The 21,395-nt window shown below is 41.4% G+C and overlaps 1 protein-coding gene across 2 annotated transcripts in view; it reads right to left on the reverse strand.

Moving 5' to 3' along the window:
• Nucleotides 1-21,395, reverse strand: part of nod2 (nucleotide-binding oligomerization domain containing 2) — a 45,578-nt gene that overhangs the window by 22,890 nt on the left and 1,293 nt on the right. For both annotated transcript variants that reach the window (XM_048547073.2, XM_059651667.1), the window contains exons 2-4: nucleotides 15,903-16,440; nucleotides 13,216-13,318; nucleotides 4,268-6,074 (exon numbers count right to left, since the gene is read on the reverse strand). In XM_048547073.2, the coding sequence (XP_048403030.2) occupies nucleotides 4,268-6,074; nucleotides 13,216-13,318; nucleotides 15,903-16,391 (2,399 nt within the window). In that variant the 5' untranslated portion in view covers nucleotides 16,392-16,440. The remainder of the gene's footprint in view (nucleotides 1-4,267; nucleotides 6,075-13,215; nucleotides 13,319-15,902; nucleotides 16,441-21,395) is intronic.

A 21,395-nucleotide genomic window follows, 5' to 3' on the forward strand; every position in this document is an offset into this window, starting at 1 on the left:
AGAGCTGACCACTGGCTAGCCACTCTGTAGACACCCCTACTCTTGGATTTGGTGCCTGCTGTTGCCAACTTGTTGTGCATGTGTTTCCAGCAGCCACAGTGTTCTGTGGACCTGGGTTTCCACATCAGCTGCCAACCTAAGGACAGGAAAACTCAGACAAAACTGCCCACTGCTCCTCTGACAGTCTGGGCATGTGTCTTAAGTTATTAATGGCCAATACCATGGGGTCCTCTCCTGCCCTTAGCTGAGTAGGTGACCGGTCTCTTGTAGGTCCTTTAAGTACCAACACCCTGGGGCATTTCTTCCTGCACTAGCTAGGAAGATGGGTCAGTGATGTGCTCACCAGAAGGTGCTCCTGACTCTAATCTGGCTCAAATCCTCACCAAGGTGAAAATATTTGAGCTGATGGACGGTGCAGGACATAGCCCTGTTACTGCTTCCTCTGAGGGATATGTGGCTTCATCCTCAGAGGTCGAAAAGGAGCTTGTGGCTGGCCTCTTGCAGAAGAGAGACCTAGTTGCACAATGACGGTAAAGGCTTCAGCATGTTATGAATATGTTCAAAGTGGTGATAGTAGGATCACAGCGCAGCACAATATAATGAACCTCACGTTTGCCAAGACATGGAGGTCTCGCCATCCCCACGAGTTGTCTTCATCCTCTCCCATGACCTTAAAGATCCTCTCCTCATTTGGATTAGGCTATGAATGACACAGCTTTGGCCCCCTAGGCCCTATAATAGGCTGTATTATCCTGTTCTGAGACAAAAGGAGGGATTGTGTGAGATGAAACTGGCTGGAAAAGCTGTTAGTGCTGGTATGAAGGGAGTAAAGGTGGTAAAGTGTTCTGGTTGTATGAGTAGCAAAAGCTGAGGGCAGGAAGGATTAGTAGTTTGCTGGGATAGGATTGGTCAGAGCCATTGAGTGTGGATGCTGCATGCATAGTGGTAGATCATGAGCCTTGGTGTGAGGTGTGTGCAGTGGCAGAGTTAGAGTGAGATTGACACAACAGAGAGAAGATGGTCCCATTTACCCCTGCAGAGAGAACAAAGGAAGAATAAAGAACAGTATAGCACAGGAACAGGCTCTTTGGCCCATCCAGCCTGTGTCATCACCTGATCCTTTGTAAACTAAAACCTTTTGCCTTTATGTGGTCAGTTATCCCTCTATTCATGCCTATTCTCTTATTGTATCTGTTTCTACCATTCCCTTGGCAGCACATTCCAGACACTTACCACCCTTTATATAAAAAACTTGCCTCTCACGTCACCTTTAAACTTTCCCCCTTTTACCTGAAATCTAGTTTTCCTAGTAATTGACATTTCTACCATGGGAAAATTATTCCAACTCTTCATTCTGTATATTCCTCTTGTAATGTTGTCTGGTGGTGTGGTCTCATCTAGTTGTCCTAAAGAAGGACATCCTCTCCACAAGCCCTTCCACCAAAACCTTCACAGAAAACGGGGCACTAACATCTCCCTCTCAGACATCTGCTTTGGAAGTGTTCAGTGACAGTGTGAAGGGCAGTTCCTGGTTCTGGTGTTTGAAAGGGTGCATAGCCAGTGTTTAAATATGGCACCGGCAGCATGAATGCCACAAGATACTGGCACTGCAGAGTGCTTCTGCCACCGCTGATTGCAAGATCAGCACATTGGAGTGAGGAGCATACTTAATGAGGTGAACAGCAGAGAATTGTACAAAGAAAATTGCCAGGACTCCCTCCATGAAACACTCCAAAACTGATAGTTAGCCAAAATATGGAAAAAGCCAGCTCTAATATTTCAACTTGTTTATAAACATAAGAGCCATCAGGGCGGCACGGTGGCTCAGTGGTTAGCAATACAGCCTCACAGCACCAGGGACCCGGGTTCGATTCTAGCCTGGGGCAACTGTCTGTGTGAAGTTTGCACATTCTCCCTGTGTCTGCATGGGTTTCCTCCCACAGTCTAAAGGTGTGCAGGCTAGGTGGATTGGCCATGCTAAATTGCCCGTACTGTTCAGGGGTGTGTGGGTTATAGGTGGATTGGCCATGCTAAATTGCCCATAGTGTTCAGGGGTGTGTGGGTTATAAGGGGATGGGTCTGGGTGGGATACTTCAAGGGGCAGTGTGGACTTGTTGGGCCAAAGGGCCTGTTCCCACACTGTAGGGAATCTAATAATTTAGGTAATCTAAAACCTGAAGTATGGTAAACTATTATGAAACATGATGTGGAGGTGCCGGTATTGGACTGAGGTGGACAAAGTCAGATGTCACACGACACCAGATTATTGTCCAAAAGGTTTATTTGACTTCACTGCACCTGACAAAGGAGCAGCACTTTGAAAGCTGGGGATTTCAAATAAACCTGTTGGACTATAACCTGGTGTTGTATTATGAAACATATCAGGGAAATTGGAAATCTGACAGTTTGGACAATGGTTACTGCATTAGGGCTGAGTCTTGAGATGAAGTGTTGCATTCTGAGAAAAGACTGAGCAGGTTGGCCCTAAGTTCAGAGATAACAAGGTGTAGGGCTGGATGAACACAGCAGGCCAAGCAGCATCAGAGGAGCAAGAAAGCTGACGTTTCAGGCCTAGAACCTTCAGTGGAGTTGAGAAGAATGAAACAATTTTTTTTGAAATATATGAAATTCTGATGGGATTGACCTGGTAAATATGATAAGATTTACAGGTTAGATGCTGAGATTATTTGTCTTCACAGGGTTATCTAGAACAAGGATACAATTTAAAAATTTTGAATCTCCCATTCAAGATGGATAGAGGACTTTCTTCTCTCATGGTGTCATTAACTTTGGAATTTTCTTCTTCACAGAGCAGTGAAGGCAGGGTCATTGATGTTTGACCTACAAGGGAGTCAAGGACAATGTGGGAGCAGTTGAATGGAGTTAAGCTAACAATCAGATCAATCATGAACTTCATGAATGCCCTACTCTTGCTCAGGTTTCTTTTATCTCATGAAGATAAACCCAGATAAACGTTCTTCTAGTCACAATTATTTGAAAGGATAAGTATCATTTTATAAAAAGACCTTCCAACATTTCACATCTTTCAAGGAAAATGGTGTCTCTAAATTATGATGACATGTGGTTCTGTTTCTGTCATTTTATTACAGGTAAGATTAGCAATGTAGCAATTATATAAACATGCAGATTTTCAGTGCAGAAACAGCATTCAAAAATGTCTAACATTAACAATTTCAAGAGGTCCAAAAACACTTCATATGATGTGTTTGATGATGACTTAAATCACAGGTAATCTCTTTACTGCCTACTTAGCTGTTCACACTTTATTCACACTGTTTGACACTTTTAATCACGTGCAAAGACTCGTTATTCAGCTTGTGAACACTCCACTCACATCATTTGTACTGTGTTTTGACACTCTTAATTAACTGGAATAATCTTGCAATGATCTCTCCGCCTATAAATTCCATAGCTGTGTGCTTTCCTCCACTACACCTGATGAAGGAGCAGTGCTTCGATAGCTTGTGATTTCAAATAAACCTGTTGGACTATAACCTGGTATCATGTCACTTCCAATGTTTTGATGCGAGCCACTGAGTTAATGTAAGGAACTAGAGCAGCTGCAAGAAAGAATATCTGGTCCTTGTCATGAAATGTCATCGGATCTGCTATGTCCTGGTTACTGTGTATTTCAAACAATGAAATCACTAAAAATGCAATGTTTTCTCAGCAAGAACTGTCAGCCGAGAGTTGTGTTTAAGTGTTGGAAATGGGGCCTACACCCATGATTTTCTAACTTAGAAGGAAAGCGGTGAGCCTTGAGATCAGACAAAAAATACTTTGGGTAAAAGAACTTGAGAGAAACATTTCTCATCTTCTTTGATAAAGCTAATAATTTGAAAACTACTGTTACAATCTCACAAAATTCAATGCTTATTGTACTCAGGTCTATTTAATAAAACTAATCTCCATGAGATTCTGCTTAAATTTGTATTATTTTCCCCGCTAACCATCCCATTGTATTCCTAAACCAATGCCTGAAATGACTTACTTTCAATATCAGGGATAAATACATACCCATTGCCCTACAATATTTTTATCTTTTATTTTGATAACAAATCCATAACGACAAACAAGGAACCTTTGTTCAGATATCTTGTTTGTTCTTATGCAAAAGAGAGGAAACTGCAGTTGAGTTTTTGGTTATCGTTCCCAAAATAGCAGACAAAAGAATTGTGGCACAAACTTGTTAAGCATTCATTTGCTAATATCTGCAACTATAGTTTGCAGCTAAAAATAAACTTACTAAATAGAGTGGCAAACGTCCAAGCAGGGAAGGAGCTGTTCAATTCCTAAATCACCAACCGAGTTGTAATCCAACTGTAGTCCCACTGGACTTTTCAAGTGTTTGAGGGCATAAGCAAGAGCAGTACATTCAAGAGGCCCTATTCCACAATAGGTCAACTTCAAGTGATCCACTTCCAGTTTACTAACAGCTTCTTTGGCCAAATCATTGTCTTGCATTTCATAAATGCATTTAATCCACCATACAAATTCAGGCAAAGCATGCAAGCTTTTCTTCTCTCCCCCAACAGCTGGTGATATGGATAGGAAATGTTTCTGTATACACTTTGCTAAGTACTTTTTAACAAGTCTGTACTTTTTGAAACGCTTCCCCATCTGGTCCCTGTGCCTACCGGACAACAGCCCCGAAACAAAGCTTGCTGTTATTTGGATATTTGACATCTCTGCTTCCTGTAACAGAGTTTCACTTCTCCTCTTATCTTCTTCATGAGACTGGTGGCAATAAAATGGCCAACCTTTACAGCAGGCTGCTGGCATCATGCGCACGGATGGATTTTCCTGCCTGTGTCTGAACAATGAGTGAAGAGTAGATTGAGCCACATCATCATTTAAAGTGATGTACAGTGCAGCAAAGAAACACTGGACAGAGATGTGAAGAAACTCATAATTCCTATTACTAACTGCATTGCGTGCATGTGAGAAACTATGACTTCGGACAAGGAAACCTAAAGAAATATCTTCTTCTGATACCCCGGCCTCCTGCAGCTGTACAGCTGAGAATATGTAACAACAAGAGTCTAAGCCATCCAATGCTAATTTGCCAAGATGGAGGATTGTGGCAATATGGCTCAGCAGAATTTCATTTGTTCTTTGGCAGTTGTGGGTGAGATGCAATAAAAAGTGTTCTAGAATCAGCAGATAAACATCAGTCATTGTGTGAGTGAAATCACTCCCATTCTGCATTAACTGTTCATGGCACTTTGAAACTATCCAACAGAAGAAGGGCACATGGCAGAGCCCATGAAGAGCTGAGTTTGCCTCAACAAAACACAAAATATGTTCTGCACTTAGTGAGTCGCTATGGCATTTCTTTATGAACTTCTCAATTCCCTCTGGTGAAAAACCTTTTAGTGTGATCTCTTTCTGCAGATATTTTCTTAATTTGGCAGTTACTGCATTTGGTCTACTGGTCATAACTTTTTTAGTGTTTTTCATTAAATTCCCTTGAAGAAGATTAAAGATCAGATTCAGTGCAGTCGTTGGCTTTGATGGAGAACAGTGCCTTTCTTCATCTGTAAATTGGAATTTAAATTCATCAAACCCATCAATCAGGAACATGATTTCTTCAGGATGGTCCAGGATGTACTGGAACACTTCATCTTGGTGATCATCAGGCCAGCAGCAATGTTCAAACAGTAACATTTGAAGTGAGATGGGTTTATCAATGAAATTGAACCTTCTACAGCTGAATGCAAATACAAATGTAAAGTCCTGGAAAACTTGCTTTGTTGCCCATAATTGTTGGATTCGCTGCAGTGAAGTGCTTTTCCCACTTCCTGCTTCCCCAGTGATCAGCACAGTATCTGCATCTTTATTTAATATTCCATCTGGTCCAAAGATGTCTTCCAGTCCAATAAGGAATGACAAGCAGCCATTTTCCGCCGCAGCGATACTGGATACTTCCAAGATACAATCCACATAAATATCCTCCAGGCACATATTCTCAGTTCCAGCATAGTTTGTTAGAATTCGTGACTGAGCAGCCAACGTAGAGCTCAACTTTTCCTGGTACTTCAAGCAAGCATTATCTAAAAGACAGTGAAGTATATTAAAAATCCAAAATTCATGAAATCTTTGTACTATAACACTACCTTACAAACTGGTAATCATTTTTAGCCATAGGTAGTAAGTGAATGATATTTCGTCACTTTCATAAATAAGTCCTACCAGATTCTGAAATCAACTTGGAACTCATACACAAAAGAAATTACTTGAGATTGCTACAGATTTTGTATACCTTCTTTTCTTTTATTTTTAAGGAATATTTGGTAACTTTTGAACAAGGTAAGCAATATAAGTCAAAGAAAGGTACTTCACACAATCACAGAAGTCAAATGGTGCAGCAGAAAATTATTTAGCCCAACTTGTCTGTGCAGGTATCATTACCTCGGGCCAATTTTCTGTTTTCTCCCTATACACTTGCATGTTATTTCTATCCAACCATCCAAGGCACTCAATTGGACCTGGCTCCACAATATTTTGAGGCAAGTCCTTTTTTCCTCAAGTGACCTTTGCATCTTTTGCAGATCACTTTAAATCTATGCCCTCTTGTTCCTGTTCCTTTTAAAAGTAGTGCCAGTTTCTCCCTCTTACTCTATGATGCCTACCTGTGATTTTTAAAACCACTATTAGATATCCTCTTAGCTTCTGCTCTCCTAGGAGATCAGTTCCAACTTCCTCAATCTCTCCCCATGGCTGAAGTATCTCATCCCTGAAAACATTCTTGTAAATCACTTCTACACTCTCTCCAGTGTATTCACATCTTTCCTGAAATGTGGCACCCAGAAATGGACACAATGCTCCAGCTGAAGTCAAACAAGCATCTTGTGACTTGACCAGAAACAGGGACAGGATTGATGCATTCTTATGAGGAATTTGGAAGAATATATTAAACACTCTGGACAAATCTAACAGATATCTGAGTGACATCAGCTATGGGGAGAGATGTGGTAGAGTCAAGTACCAAATACAACAACGCCCATCTTGGTATTGTTGTAACTAGGCCACTTTTTATGCTTATCACACGTAGTGTGGAAAGATTCTTGCTAGGCAGTGACAAGTTGCCAACGAATGGTCATTATTATTTGTTAACAACCCAACTCATCACATCAACATTCACCCTTTCATCTTACCAAGCTCACCAACGAAAGTCCAGAAAACTCAATAAGGAAACCAGGGTGGGTATCATGAAGATTAAACTCGCCGCTTGCTACAAATGACCTCAATGTTGGGAACCAACATTGGGCACAAACATCTCAGGACATGCTCCGTGGACACCAGCCACACATACCCCACATCCAAAGACACTGGCATCTGACATGTATCAGCCTCTCAGAGCCCTCATGGCATATCCCTGATCCAGTTAGAGGGTGTTTCTGTATTTCAACACTGCATGTTGGGCTGCATTGGCAGCTATCTACATTATTGACCCACTGTAGATAGCACTTCCTTGGCTATGCCACTGCAGGACAGTTGTCCGGCAGCGACACATTTATGCACAGAGGGATCCAAGCATTGGGGATCTTCATTCAGGAGAACTAAGGTCCCAGCAGCACTCACAGTGCAGCACTTTACAGTGCCTGCTGCAGCAAGCACACTGTCTACAGAGGTACACATACCAGCTCATAGGCTGGAACAGGTTGCATCTTCAGATTTTCACTAATTCTCATAACACTTCGTCTTGAGTCTACCTGGAAAATGACAGCATCCCTGAATACTACAGAGATAGCCCAGCCCTTCATCTCCATCTGGCCTGCCACCCATCAATCATAGGAAGTTAAAGGTGATGACACTCATGTGCTCATCTCAACACCCTGTCTCGACACGAGTGCCCTCTGGGATCACCCTGCCAAATCTCCAGAGAAAATAGCGTCTACATCAGTGCAGATTCACTCCCCCAAACTACAGGACTAGGACATGCATGCAAATATAGTGGGAGGGAGAGAAAAGGAAAACATAGTGTAGCACTTTGTTGACGTAAAGTCATACAGCTAAAAAACAGACCCTTCAGTGCAACTGTTCAAACTTTGTACACCAACGTTGGTGACATTAAATTTCATGCATCTGCTTTTGAGGCTCTTTTTTATAGTTGCTCAGCAACTGTCACACCACAAGCCCACTCGACCACATAAGAGGCTTCATGTCTTGAGGTTTGTGGTGACAGCTGACCGCATAAACAATAAACAGGAGAACATAGCATAGACATGGAATCGAGTGCTGCTGAGACCTTTAGTTCTCCTGAATGAAGATCCCCAATGTTTGGATCCCTCTGTGCAGAAATGTGTAGCTGTCAAACAGTTGCCCTGCAGTGCTCTGCCAAGGAGGTGCAATCTACAGAGAGGGCCAATACCGCAGAATGGGCAGCCAGTATATAGCCTAGAGCCACTTGTGCTAGACCTTTTAGGAGCTGGTGACCTGTGTTGTGCCCCATTAAAAGTCCGAAGAACAGTGAGTGTTGCATAGATCATAGATCCTGCCTCATAGATCAAGTCAATCAGCCTGCTTACTCTGAGTGTAATTTTAGCCATTTTCTTCCTTTTCTCTGCACTTTTGATATCCAGCACTATGGAAGGTGAAGGTGTGCGCTCTTCTGCTAGTGGCTTCTAACCTCTGCCTGAACATTCAACATTAGAGATCATTGTGCAACATTACAGCATGTGGTATTGGGAGCAGTGTACTGATAGAGACAGAAAACTGGAACAAAGACAGAAGTTGCTGGAAAAGCTCAGCAGATCTTGCATCATGTGAAGAAAAAAATCAGAGTTAACATTTCGGGTCCGGTGACCCTTCCTCAGAACCTGAAACGTTAACTCTGATTTTTTTCTTCACAGGTGCTGCCAGACCTGCTGAGCTTTTTCAGCAACTTCTGTCTTTGTTCCTCATTTACAGCATCCGCAGTTCTTTCAGCTTTTATTTGGATAGAAAACTGGTTGGCCGACAGGAAACAAAGATTAGGAATGAATGGGTCTTTATCTTGAGTGCCAGCCAGTGACCAGTTTGCACCCTAGCTGTTTACAACATATATTAATGACTTACATGAAGGATCCAAATGTAATATCATCTAGTTTGCAGACAACACAAAACTGGATGGGAAGGTGAACAGTCAAGAGGATGCAGAGATGCTTCAGTGTGATTTTAACAAGTTGAGTGAACAGACAAATATATGGAAGATGAGCTATAATGTGGATAAATGTGAGGTCTTCAACTTTGGTAGCGAAAGCAGGAAAGCAGAGTATTATCTGAATCGTGATAAAGGGAAAGAAGAAAGGGAAACAAGATCTGGATGTCCTTGTACGCCAGTTGCTGAAAGTGTAGGTGCAGCAGATGGTGAACAAGTCAAATGGTATGTTGGCTTTCATAGCAAGAGAATTAAAGTACAGGAAGAGGGATGTCTTGCTGCAATTGTACAAGGCCTTGGTTAGACAGCACCTGGGTTATTGTGTGCAATTTTGTTTGGAGCAGAATATTATGATCATGGAGGGAGTATATCAAAGGTTTACCAGACTAATTACTGGGATGGCAGGACTGACATTTGAAGAGACAGACTGGATCGGTTCGGAGTATATTCACTGGAGTTTAGAAGAATGAAAGGGGATCTCATAAAATTCTAAAATTCTATAAATTATAAGATTTATAAGTGTTTAAGATAAATACAGGAAGGATGTTGCCAATACCCAGGGAGTCTAGGCCAGGGATAACCATCTAAGGATATAGGGTAGGCCATTTAGGATTGAAATGAGGAGAAATCTGTTCACATAGACATAGAAATTAGCAAAATAAGTAGGCCATTCTACCCCTCAAGCCCATTTGCCATTCAATATGATCACGGCTGATCATCAAGCTCAGTACCCAAATCCTGCCCACTGCCCCGCTACCCAACCCCCATATCCCCCGATCCCTTTAACCACAAAAGCTTTGTCTACCTCTATCTTGAAAACACATAATGTTTAATCCTCAACATTTTCCTGTGGTAGTAAATTCCACAAGCTCACCACTCTCTGGGTGAAGAAATTTCTTCTCAATTCAGTCCTAAAAGATTTACCCTTTACCTTTAAACTATGACCACTGCTTCTGGGCTCCCTCATCTTCAGGAACATCCTTCTTGCATCGGACTCATTTGGTCCTATTAGAACTTTATTGGTTTCTGTGAGATCACCACTCATTCTTCTAAATTGCTTACTGCAAACCTAACTGACTAAATGACTCTTCATACATCAGTCCTGAGATGCCAGGAATGAATTTGGTAAACCTTCATTACACTTCCTTGGTAGTAAGGTAAGGAGATTAAAACTGTACATAATATTCCAGGTGTGTTCTCACCAGTGCCCTGTACAATTGTAGCAATAGATCCTTGTTCCTGTATTTAATTCCTCTTGTTATGAAGGCCAACATACAGTTTGCCTTCTTTATTGCCTGCTGCGCCTACGCAGTTAACTTTAAGTGACTGCTGCACAAGGATACCCAGGTCTTGTTGAACATTCCTCTCTCTCACTTAGTAGTGATTCAAATAATAAACTGCCTTCCTGTTTCTGCTACCAAAGTGGATAGCCTCACATTTATTCACATTACGCTGCATCGCCAATATCCCTCTAAACATTTCCTTTCCATGTACCTACCAAATGTCTTTTAAATGTTATAACTGTACCTGCATCTACCACATCCTCTGGCAGATCATTCCACATAAAAATCACCATTTGCTAGAAAGAGTTGCCCCTCAGGTCCCTTTTCGATCTTTCTCCTCTCACCTTAAACCTATGACCTCTGCTTCTGAACTCCCCTACCCAAGGAAAAAGACCTTGGCTATTCACTTTATTTATGCCCTTCATGATTTTGTAAACTTCTGTAATGGGTGAAACAGTGGCTCAGTGTTTAACAATGTTACCTCACAGGGCCAGGGATGCAGATTTGATTCCAGTTTTGGGTGACTGTCTGTGTAGAGTTTGCACATTCTCCCCATGTCTGCATAGGTTTCCACTGGGTGTTCTGGTTTCTTCCCACAGTCTGAAGATGTGCAGGTTAGGTGGCTTGACCATGCTACATTATCCGTAACAACCAGGACATGCTGGCCAGGTGGATTAAGCATACTGAACTGCGGGATTACACAGACAGAGTCTGGGTAGAATACTCTTTGGAGGGTCGGTGTAGAAACAATGAGCTAAATAGCCTCTTTTCTGCTGTATCACGACATCCCAACTCCTGTACTCAATTGTCTGATCGATAAAGGCAAACGTGCCAAATGCCTTCTTCAACACACTGTCTATCTGTGGTGCCACTTTGAAGGAAGTATGTACCTGAATTCTCAGGTCTCTCTGTAAGATGACACTCCTCAGGGTCCTACCATTAACTGTCCAAGTCCTGAACTGGTTTCTCTTACCGAAATGCAACTCCTCACAACTATCTGAATTAAATTCCATCTACCATTCCTCAGCTCACTGGCCCTGTTGATCAAGCTCCCGTTATACTCTTAGATAACCCACTTCACTGTCCATTGTAGCAAGTTTGGTGTCATCTGCAAACTTATTAATTATGCCTTCTATATTCGCATCCAAAGTGTTTCTATAAATGACAAATGACAGTGGACTCAGCACCAATGCTGGTATTTAACATCACAAGAATCTGGAGAATGTGACGTTATACATAAAAATGTATTATTTAGGGTAATTAAGTTGGAGAGCTTTATGGTAATCCCAAGGTGTTTCACAAATATATTTCAAAATTAATTATGATTACTGAGACATACAAGAAAATGTAGAACTGGATTTCCATCCTTGAGGTGGTAGCAGAAATGGGAAAAGTTCTCAGATTGTTGCATCTATTTCAGAAGAAAATACCTGCTGCAAAGGTACCATTTTTGTTCTGGGGGTTAGTGGAGGAGGGGGTGGTGGTGCATAGATGCGACAGGAGTATGATTCACTGTTTCCAGAACAAGATCTTGAGGGAGCCAAGGTAGCTGTCAAGTGTGGAATTTGATCTAGATTTAATACAAGCAATCTCCAAAGATTGAACTCCATCCCTCAATTCTCACATCCATGCAACCACATAGACCTCTATAGTCTCTTTTCCCTCCATGACATCCAATGCCCTTCTGTCCTGCCCTATGCCCTCCCAGTCCTCCACCCCAACCTACCACATGTTCATAAAAAACAGAAGAAATGCAAATGTTGTAAATCAGAATCAAAAACAGAATTTGCTGGAAAAGCTCAGCAGGTCTGGCAGCATCGGTGAAGAGAAATCAAAGTTAACATTGTGGGTCTGATGACCCTTCCTCACTTTCATGTCTATTCACTTATTATGCACTGTAAGCAGAATCCTGCAATGTGAACATCATATGTGAAAATCTTCTAAAAATAATCTTTAATACTTGCTTTGAAAATCTGCTTTCACTACAATCCTATAAATGTTTCAATCAACCAGAACTGTGAAGGACCAGCGAAAGAAACCGCAGGAAATATGCATCTCTTTATCCGGTGACCCTTCTTCAGAACCGACTCAAAACGTTAACTCTTTTTTCCTTCACGGATGCTGCCAGACCTGCTGAGCTTTTCCAGCAACTTTGGTTTTGTTCCTGATTTACAGCATTCACAGTTCTTTTGGCTGCTATTTTTAAAGGCTCATGGAGTTGGGGAAATTCCATGGATATCAAAGGTTTGGTCAAAAAGGTGAGTTCTAATGAATGTTGTTAAGTAAGACAGTGAGGTAGAAATGATAACAAGTGCAGAAGAGAATTCCAGAAACAAACATAATGGAGAAACTCAGCAGATCGGTCAACATCTCTGAAGAGAAGAACAGAGTTAACATTTCAAGTCTGATATGACTCTTCTACAGATATTCTGGTTAGGGTTAAGAGCAGATAAAAGCAGTCCACCCAGATGTTCATCAATGGAGAAGTATGGTGTGGGAAACGGTGCAGAGAAATTGAGAAGGACAAAGTCGGAAAGTTCACCTTTGACACAGTCATCTATTAAAAAGCCATTAGCAGTCACGTACCAGTTAGCACAGCTAATTCAGTTACGCATTCTCACGACTTTACATTTTCTGAATTTGAAGGCAGTGAGGTTTAATACTCCTAACTCAACAAGCAGGAACCTTTCCTGGAGAGTGTTACCATACGGTGCAAAAGCAGCAGTGACAGAAAACAACCAATTTTGAGAAGCTGGAGATATTTCTTACCAAGGATGGGCTTGATGGGTCCAGGTTCAGATGCAATGTAGTCTAACAGCACTTGAGCTGTGTCTTCCCCTTTAGCTTTAGCAAGATCCAGCAGCTTTCGAGCCTAACGTTGGAAAGTTAAACACAGTAAAAAGGGTAACGTGTGAGCTGATGGGAACTGTACAGTACATTGACTTTGAATGTCTAACTTCAAATAAATAGCAGAATAATTCTTTAATGTAAAGGAAATCAAAATTTACATGTATATGGAACCTGACACAGAAGAATGACCAGAGATAGTAGGAACTGCTGATGCTGGAGTCTGTGATAAAAAGGTGTGGAGCTGTATGAACACAGCAGGCCGGGCAGCATCAGAGGAGCAGGAAAGCTGACGTTTCGGGTTTGGACCCTTTTCAGAAGAAAACGTTTCTGAATAAGAAACACCCGAAACCTCAGCTTTCCTGTTCTTCTGATGCTGCCTGACCTGCTGTGTTCATCCAGCTCTATACCTTATTATCACAGAAGAATGGCCAAACGTTTTATAAGAACCTGCTTTTCAAACATGTTCACCAGCTACAATTTTACCAATAAACATTGAAAGGTTTAATATTTATAAACAGAAGTTACAGACCTTGCACTTTAAAAAAAAATCGCTCATGGAACATGGGCATTGTTGGCTGAGCCAGCACTTATAAACTTATATAGTGTTAGAGGCGCATGCCTCAAATCAGCACTGAGGGGTCAGTTAGAGCTGTGGACCAAGGACAAGGATTGCAAAAGAATCTAAAGGTATGTGGAAAATGTGTGGGCAAAAAGTAAGTTCACCTGGAAGCATCTGAACATTGGGAGAAACATGACCATTTGTAGCTGCTGAACAGAAAATTGTCAATTGTAGTTACCAAAAGCGGAGCAGAGTAAGGGATGAGAAAATGGAATTAGGCATTTGACAAGTGGAGGTGCATGCAGATAAGTATAGATGGATGAGGTTTTTGAGGAAGTAATGGGTGCTGCTATGGGAGAGATTTGAAATCAAGGAAATCAGTTTCAGTAAGGTGCCTCTGGGTTAATTGAGGGGTGTGCAGATCAGAGGTGCAAAGAGTATGGAGGAGTTAACTTTGCCATTCCTTCACTCCAAGGCATTGATGGCCTCTTTAGTATTTGTGTTCTCACTCATCATGTAATTGGTCTTTAAGTGCTGTAAATGTAGCCTCTACTTTTTCTTAAATTGACCACTTGCATTCTTAGTAATGAATTATTGAGCAAAAGTTATAGCACAAAATGAGCCTTTTCAGCTTCTTAGGCCCAACATATTCCATGTCAACTTTCCCCAACCATTTTGCAGTTTTAAAATATTATTTCCTGAGATAATTTCCATCCTTGAACACTAGTTACTGAGACATACAAGAAAATGTAGAACTGGATTTCCATCCTTGAGGTGATTAGGTGGCTTGACCATGCTACATTATCCGAGGTCATTAGTTATGTGGAGCACTGTAAACAATTCCAGACATTAAGAACATGTAGATAATGTTGACAGGCATAGGTCTAAATAGGTTTGTTAAGAAGGCGTATGGTGTGCTAGGTTTTATTGGTAGAGAGATTGAGTTTCGGAGCCATGAGGTCATGTTGCAGCTGTACAAAACTCTGGTGCAGCCGCATTTGGAGTATTGCGTGCAGTTCTGGTCGCCACATTATGGGAAGGATGTGGAAGCTTTGGAAAGAGTGCAGAGGAGATTTACCAGGATGTTGCCTGGTATGGAGGGAAGGTCTTATGAGGAAAGGCTGAGGACTTGAGGCTGTTTTTGTTAGAGAGAAGAAGGTTAAGAGGTGACTTAGTAGAGACAAACAAGATGATCAGAAGATTAGATAGGGTGGACAGTGAGAGCCTTTTTCCTTGGATGGAGATGGCTAGGACGACGGGACATAGCTTTAAATTGAGGGGTGATAGATATAGAACAGAGGTAGGTTCTTTACTCAGACTGTAGTAAAGGTGTGGAATGCCCTGCCTGCGATTGTAGTAGACTCACCAAGTTTAAGGGCATTTAAATGGTCATTGTATAAATATATGGATAATAATGGAATAGTGTAGGTTAGATGGACTTCAGTTTGGTTTCACAGGTCGGTGCAACATCGAGGGCCGTGCTGTGCTGTCGTGTTCTATGTTCTATGTTCCAAATAGAGAAAGTTGGATGATTAGCAGTTATTGAATGAAACATTCGGATGGATGGGTTGACATAATAATTTGAGAGCTTTTTACTTTGCATTTTTGGGGAGGATGGTGAAAGGGTCAGAAATAGTGGGAAAGAAAATTTATGATGGGGAGTCCTCAACCTTGAGGATAGAGTCAAAGGCTGAAGAAGGTGTAGGCTCAACAGGTGACAGAAAAAGAAATGGAAAACCTAAAATATCTGTACAGATCTATTTGTTACCCATTTTTAAAAAAATGTACTGTCATTAAGTTAATCAGCTCACATACGGCATACACCAAGTACATAATAAGCGGCTACATGATATGAATTATAACGTGTCTTAAATTTTCCTATATGGGTCATTATTTCCAAAGCTGATATGTAGCTGGAGAATAATATTATGTTAAAAATATTTCTTTTTGAACATCATGTTAAACATGTTCCATAGTCATTTTCTGACCACTGCACTCATGTACACAGCATACACGCGCAAACACACAATTATCTCAGTTTGGGTACCTGCTGGGAAGGTGTATATATTGGCAATTGAACCTCATCACATTCATATTTTGAAAAATGACCATATCTATGCAGAATGTCTAACACAGCTGCAATGTGTCCATGTAGTTTCCGCACAATGTTGAGTCTGTGGTTTTGAAGAGTTTGCGAAGGCAATAATGACAGCGATGCTGATGATTCAGGAGTCTTTTCTGGAGGTTTATAGCTGCCCAAAATTAAATCAGTTAGTTGCAAGCTGTGAATGACATTTTGCAATGCCAGAATAAAAAGTTCACAGGCTCTGCTCCCTTTAAACGTTATAATATCAAGGAGGTTACGACTGGAACAAGACAGAACTGCTGGTGATTTCACATGTTCATATTCTTCCCAGCTCAGAAGATCCCATGCTAGTAAATGATCAAGAATGCTCTCAAAGACTTCCACTGAACCTCTTCCAAGAATCGTGATGAGCTTATGTCTTTGAACCTTAATCAACTGATCGGCCTTCATTCCACTTGTTGCCCTTTCAACAGGGTTATTTTAATGCTCGTGGATGGACCTGGTAAAATAAGGAAACAAATGGATAATGAATTTTACTTACTGCTTCTAAGTGAAATATTAAAAATAAATACTAATATAGTAGCAATGATTGAACAATCAAGATGTAGAATCAGCTTGGATGGAGGTAAGAAATAGCAAGACATTGAAGTCAATGGTTCAAGAAGTTTACATGCTCGCTAACAGCACCTAATACTGTAGAACAGGGTATGCAGCAGGAAATAAAGGGAACTTGGAAGAAGTGTACTGTAATCATTGTGGATGTACTTTACTCTTCACTTAGATTCACTTAGTGTACTGTAATCGTTGTGGATGTACTTTACTCTTCACTTAGATTGGACGGATCATATTGGCAAAGAAAATCTTGAGGTTGAGTTGACAGAGTTCATTTAGACATTTAGGACTGTTCCTTGGAAGAAAAAATTCTACAAATAAAGGAAAATGCTACTTCCTTAAAAGTCCTCTGGTCCAGGGAACCTATTAGCCTTTAGTTATATTTTAGAGCTGGTAATATTAAATTTAAATGGATTCAGTAATGACTTCATTGTAAAGCACTCTCCAAGCAAGAGTGATCAGCACATGATAAAATTTCACATTTAATTAAGGATGAAAAACAATGGCCTGAAACTGGTGGCCTCAACTTAAATAGTTGTATTAAATAAGATTATAATCAAAGTTTCCATAGACCGGGAAAATAGGTTAAAAGGTCAAGTGGTGGATAAGCAGTAGTAGATATTTGAGGATATATGTCATAACTCTCAAAAGCAATACATTTCATTCAGAAAGATTAAATAAGATGCACCGTATGTGGTTTTCTAGGGAAGTTAAGGCTGATATAAAATTGAAAGAAAAGGTGTAAATACTACAAAGATTAGCAAGACAACAGAAGATTAGAAAAATTCTAGAAACCAGCAATGGTCAAGAATTTAAAAGATGAGAAGTTCAAATAGGAGAGTAAAATGGCAAGAATATAAAATCAAACAATAAAAGCTTCTATGCATGTAGATAAAAGAGAATAATCACAAGTATATTTTAGTCCCTGAGAGGATGAGATTTAGAAATTAATACTGGTAAACAAGGAAATGGTAGAGATGTTGAATAATTATTTTGTATGCTTCTCTATAGTAGAAGGCACAAGGAGCAGACAAAGGGGACGGAGAAAGTTATAACAATCACAATCACTTCAGACAAAGCACTTGGAAAATGAATATAACTAAAGGCTAATAGGTTCCCTGGACCAGAGGACTTTTAAGGAAGTAGGTGCGGAGACGGTGAATGGATTGGTTGTAACATTCCACAATTCTACAGGTTCTGGAATGGTCCCAAAGAACTGAAAAATTGCAAATGTAACACCTGTATTTAAGAAAGGAAGGAGACAGGTGCAACAAATTGCACACCAATTAATATAATACTTGTTTCAGTGTAAGTGCTGGAATCCATTATAAATGAAGTGGTACCAGGACATTTAGAGAATTAACACAAAATCAAGCTGAGTCAAAACGGTGTGAAGCTGTATGAACACAGCAGGCCAAGCAGCATCAGAGGAGCAAGAAAGCTCGACGTTTCGGGTTGGGACCCTTCTTCCGAAATGTCAAACTTTCCTGCTCCTCTGACGCTGCTTGGCCTGCTGTGTGCTGTATGACTCTAACACTCTATGCTATTTCACAATAAAAATTCAAACAAATGTATGCCTTAACTCAGTGCTCATATTACTAAATGGAAAATAGTCCTTTCATTTGCAAAGTACACTTTTCAGTAAGAGGGAGGATATGAATGCAAGCAACAAAGTGGGAAGTAAGTGATGAAATGCTCCCTAAAGATCTGCGTGTTATTGTGACCACATAATTTCATAATTTCAAAAATACTAAAGTCTTCAACTGCAATAAGCTTTTACTTAATTAAATCAACTTTCCACTAAATTTACTCAGTGAAATGCAAAAATGTGCAAAACCATAAAAATCTTATTATTACAAAGAAAACAAGAAGGGTGAACTATTTAGGCTAACAAGTCCACACCAACCCTCCAAAGTGCATGCCACCCAGACCCATCCCCCTACCCTTTCCTTGTAATCCTGCATCTCCCATAGCTAACACACCTAATCTACACTATGGGCAATTTAGCATGGCCAATCCACCTAGCCTGCACATTTTTGGACAGTGGGAGGAAACCGGAGCATCAGGCAGAAACCCACCCAAACACAGAATGTGCAAACTCCATACAGACAGTCACCAGAGGATGGAATCAAACCTGGTTCCCTGGCACTGCAAGGCAGCAGTACTAACCATTAAACCACCGTGCTGCCCAGCCTTTTCACCTGGTAAACAAATGAAGAGAAAACCATAGCGAGCCCATCAAGTTTCACCAACCATCCAAGGAGCATCCTACACACACCACCCCTCTCCACCACCATATCCCTGTGACCCTGCAAATACCTTAGCTAATTCATCTAGTCTGCACATCCCTAGACACTACAGGAATTTTAGCATGGCCAATTCACCTAATCTGCACATCTTTGAATTGTGGGAAGAAACTGGAGCACCCAGAGGAAACCAAACAGGCATGAGGAGAATTGGCATGGCAGTGCATGGATAGTGGGGTGCTCTTCAGAGGGTCGATGTAGACTTAATGGACTGAGTGGCGTCTTGCTGCACATGCTGCACTGATTCTATACTAACAATTATCTTCTAGGTTACTCACTGTCACCACACAAGTAGGCATGTGCACACCCTGATGTTATTTCCATATCTCAAATCGTTTTTGAATAAAGATAGTGAGGTTTCCTGCTTCCAGATAATTGTAATTTTCCCATGACAGCCAGTGTCAGCATAATTTCTTGTTAGTTAAGACCATAAGAATTAGGAACAAGAGAAGGCAATACAGTCCATCAAGCCTCCTCTGCAACAGTAGGTCTTGGGCTGCAATTAGACTTCCCTTCTACTCACTGTTCCCTGAAAAACCAAACACTGTCGTCATCTCAGTCTTAAATATAATCAAAGATGATGCCTTCACATCATCCCTAGTAGCAAATTCCAAAGAAATGCCACCTTATCAATAAAGAAATTCTTTCCATTCAGTCTTAAATGGTCGCGCCCTTAGCCTGAAACTTAACAGCTGTCTGAGATTTCCTGGCCTGGGGTTAACAACCTCTCTGTATATGCTGTCAGATAGTTTTTCATAGTCCATGAAAGCCTGTAGGCACTTGGTTTGTTGAATATCCCAACCCATACTGATTTACCTCACTCCAGAGTCCATGGCTGTCTTCCTCATTCATCTGCCTCCAGTCCCAGCAGTATCCATTACTGAGGTCGGGTACTGCTTCCCTTCTGTCAAAGACTGTGTGTGGGTATCCTTCTCCATTGATATTAGTAAATGAGAACAATTGGTGGCAGTGAATCTATCCCTTATGCTCTTCAAGAGATTCACTTAATCCAATGGTCTATACCTTATTCTTGACCAGAGCTTCACAATCTTCATTCATCTATTGTTCCCTATTCTTCTTCTTTAATGCTGGTCAAAATTGGATCAGTGAGATGACCAAGCATTGGAGCACAGTTATATATTAAAAAGGTTAACTGAAAGCATTTAATTTCATGGGATGCGGATAAAATCCAAAACGAGATATACCTAAACAACTCAGAGATAGTAAGAACTGCCAATACTGGAGTCAGAGATAACAGTGTGGAGCTGAAGGAACACAGCAGGCCAGGAAGCATCCAAAGAGCAGGATAGTTGATGTTTTGGGTTGGGGCCCTCCTTCAGACATGGGGGATGGGAAAGGGATCTCAGAAATAAATAGAGAGAGGAGGGGTGGGGCTGGGGAAGGTAGGTGGGACGGTGATAGGTGAGTGCAGGTTGGGAGTGGTGGGGATTGGTCAGTGAGGTGGGAGGAGCAGGTCAACATCAAGGTCAATCAAACAAACCTTTCACATCAGACAGAGGTTCACACACACATCTGTCAATGTGGTCTATTGCATCTGCTGCACCCAATGTGGCCTCCTCTACATCGGTGAGACCAAGCAGAGGCTCGGAGACTGCTTTGTAGAGCACCAGCGCTCTGTTCGCAACAAATGACAACACTTTTCAGTCGCGAACCACTTCAACTCCCTCTTCCATTCCCTGTGTGTCATGTCCATCCTGGGCGTCCTCCCGTGTCACAATGACGCCACGCGGAAACTAGAAAAGCAGCACCTCATATTCCACCTTGGGAGCCTACAGCCCAATGGTCTCAATGTGGACTTTACCAGTTTCAAAATCTCCTCATCCCATGACTAACCGTCCTTCTCACCCCTACCTCCTTGACCTGACACAACCTGTCCATCTTCTCTCCCACCTATCCACCCCTTCTACCTCACTGACCAATCCCCACCATTGCCTACCTGCACTCACCTATCACCATGCCACCTACATTCCCCAGCCCCACCCCTCTACTTATTTCTGAGCTCCCTGACCTCTCCCTATTTCTGAAGGGTCCCATGTCTGCTTTGCTATTCCTCTGATGCTGCCTGGCCTGCTGTGCTCCTGCAGCTCCAGCTGTATTATACCTAAACAACTAATGAGATGCCCAATTCAAAAAAAACCTCACATTTATACAAACCTTTCACAAATACGGCACATCCCAAAGCATTTTACTGTAGTATAGTATAGTGTATACAGTGTAGTATTGGACTTAGAAACAGTTCTGGATGTGAGTTTGCTCGCTGAGCTGGAACGTTCGTTTTCAGACGTTTCGTCACCATTCTAGGTAACATCATCAACTTCTCAAAACTCACTTAGGAACAGTAGCAGAACATTTGGTTCCTAAGCCCAATGTTTCCATACTACACTACATACACAATGATTGCATTTTGCTCCCAAGCCACGCAACATTTTGATTTGGAGCGACCACTGCTTCAGTCACTGAATCAATACATTGGAATGTCTTTTCCAACAGCATCGCGGGCTGGCTACAACCGTTC

The sequence above is a fragment of the Stegostoma tigrinum genome, chromosome 16 (assembly GCF_030684315.1).
Source record: "Stegostoma tigrinum isolate sSteTig4 chromosome 16, sSteTig4.hap1, whole genome shotgun sequence".
Lineage (NCBI taxonomy): Eukaryota > Metazoa > Chordata > Chondrichthyes > Orectolobiformes > Stegostomatidae > Stegostoma > Stegostoma tigrinum.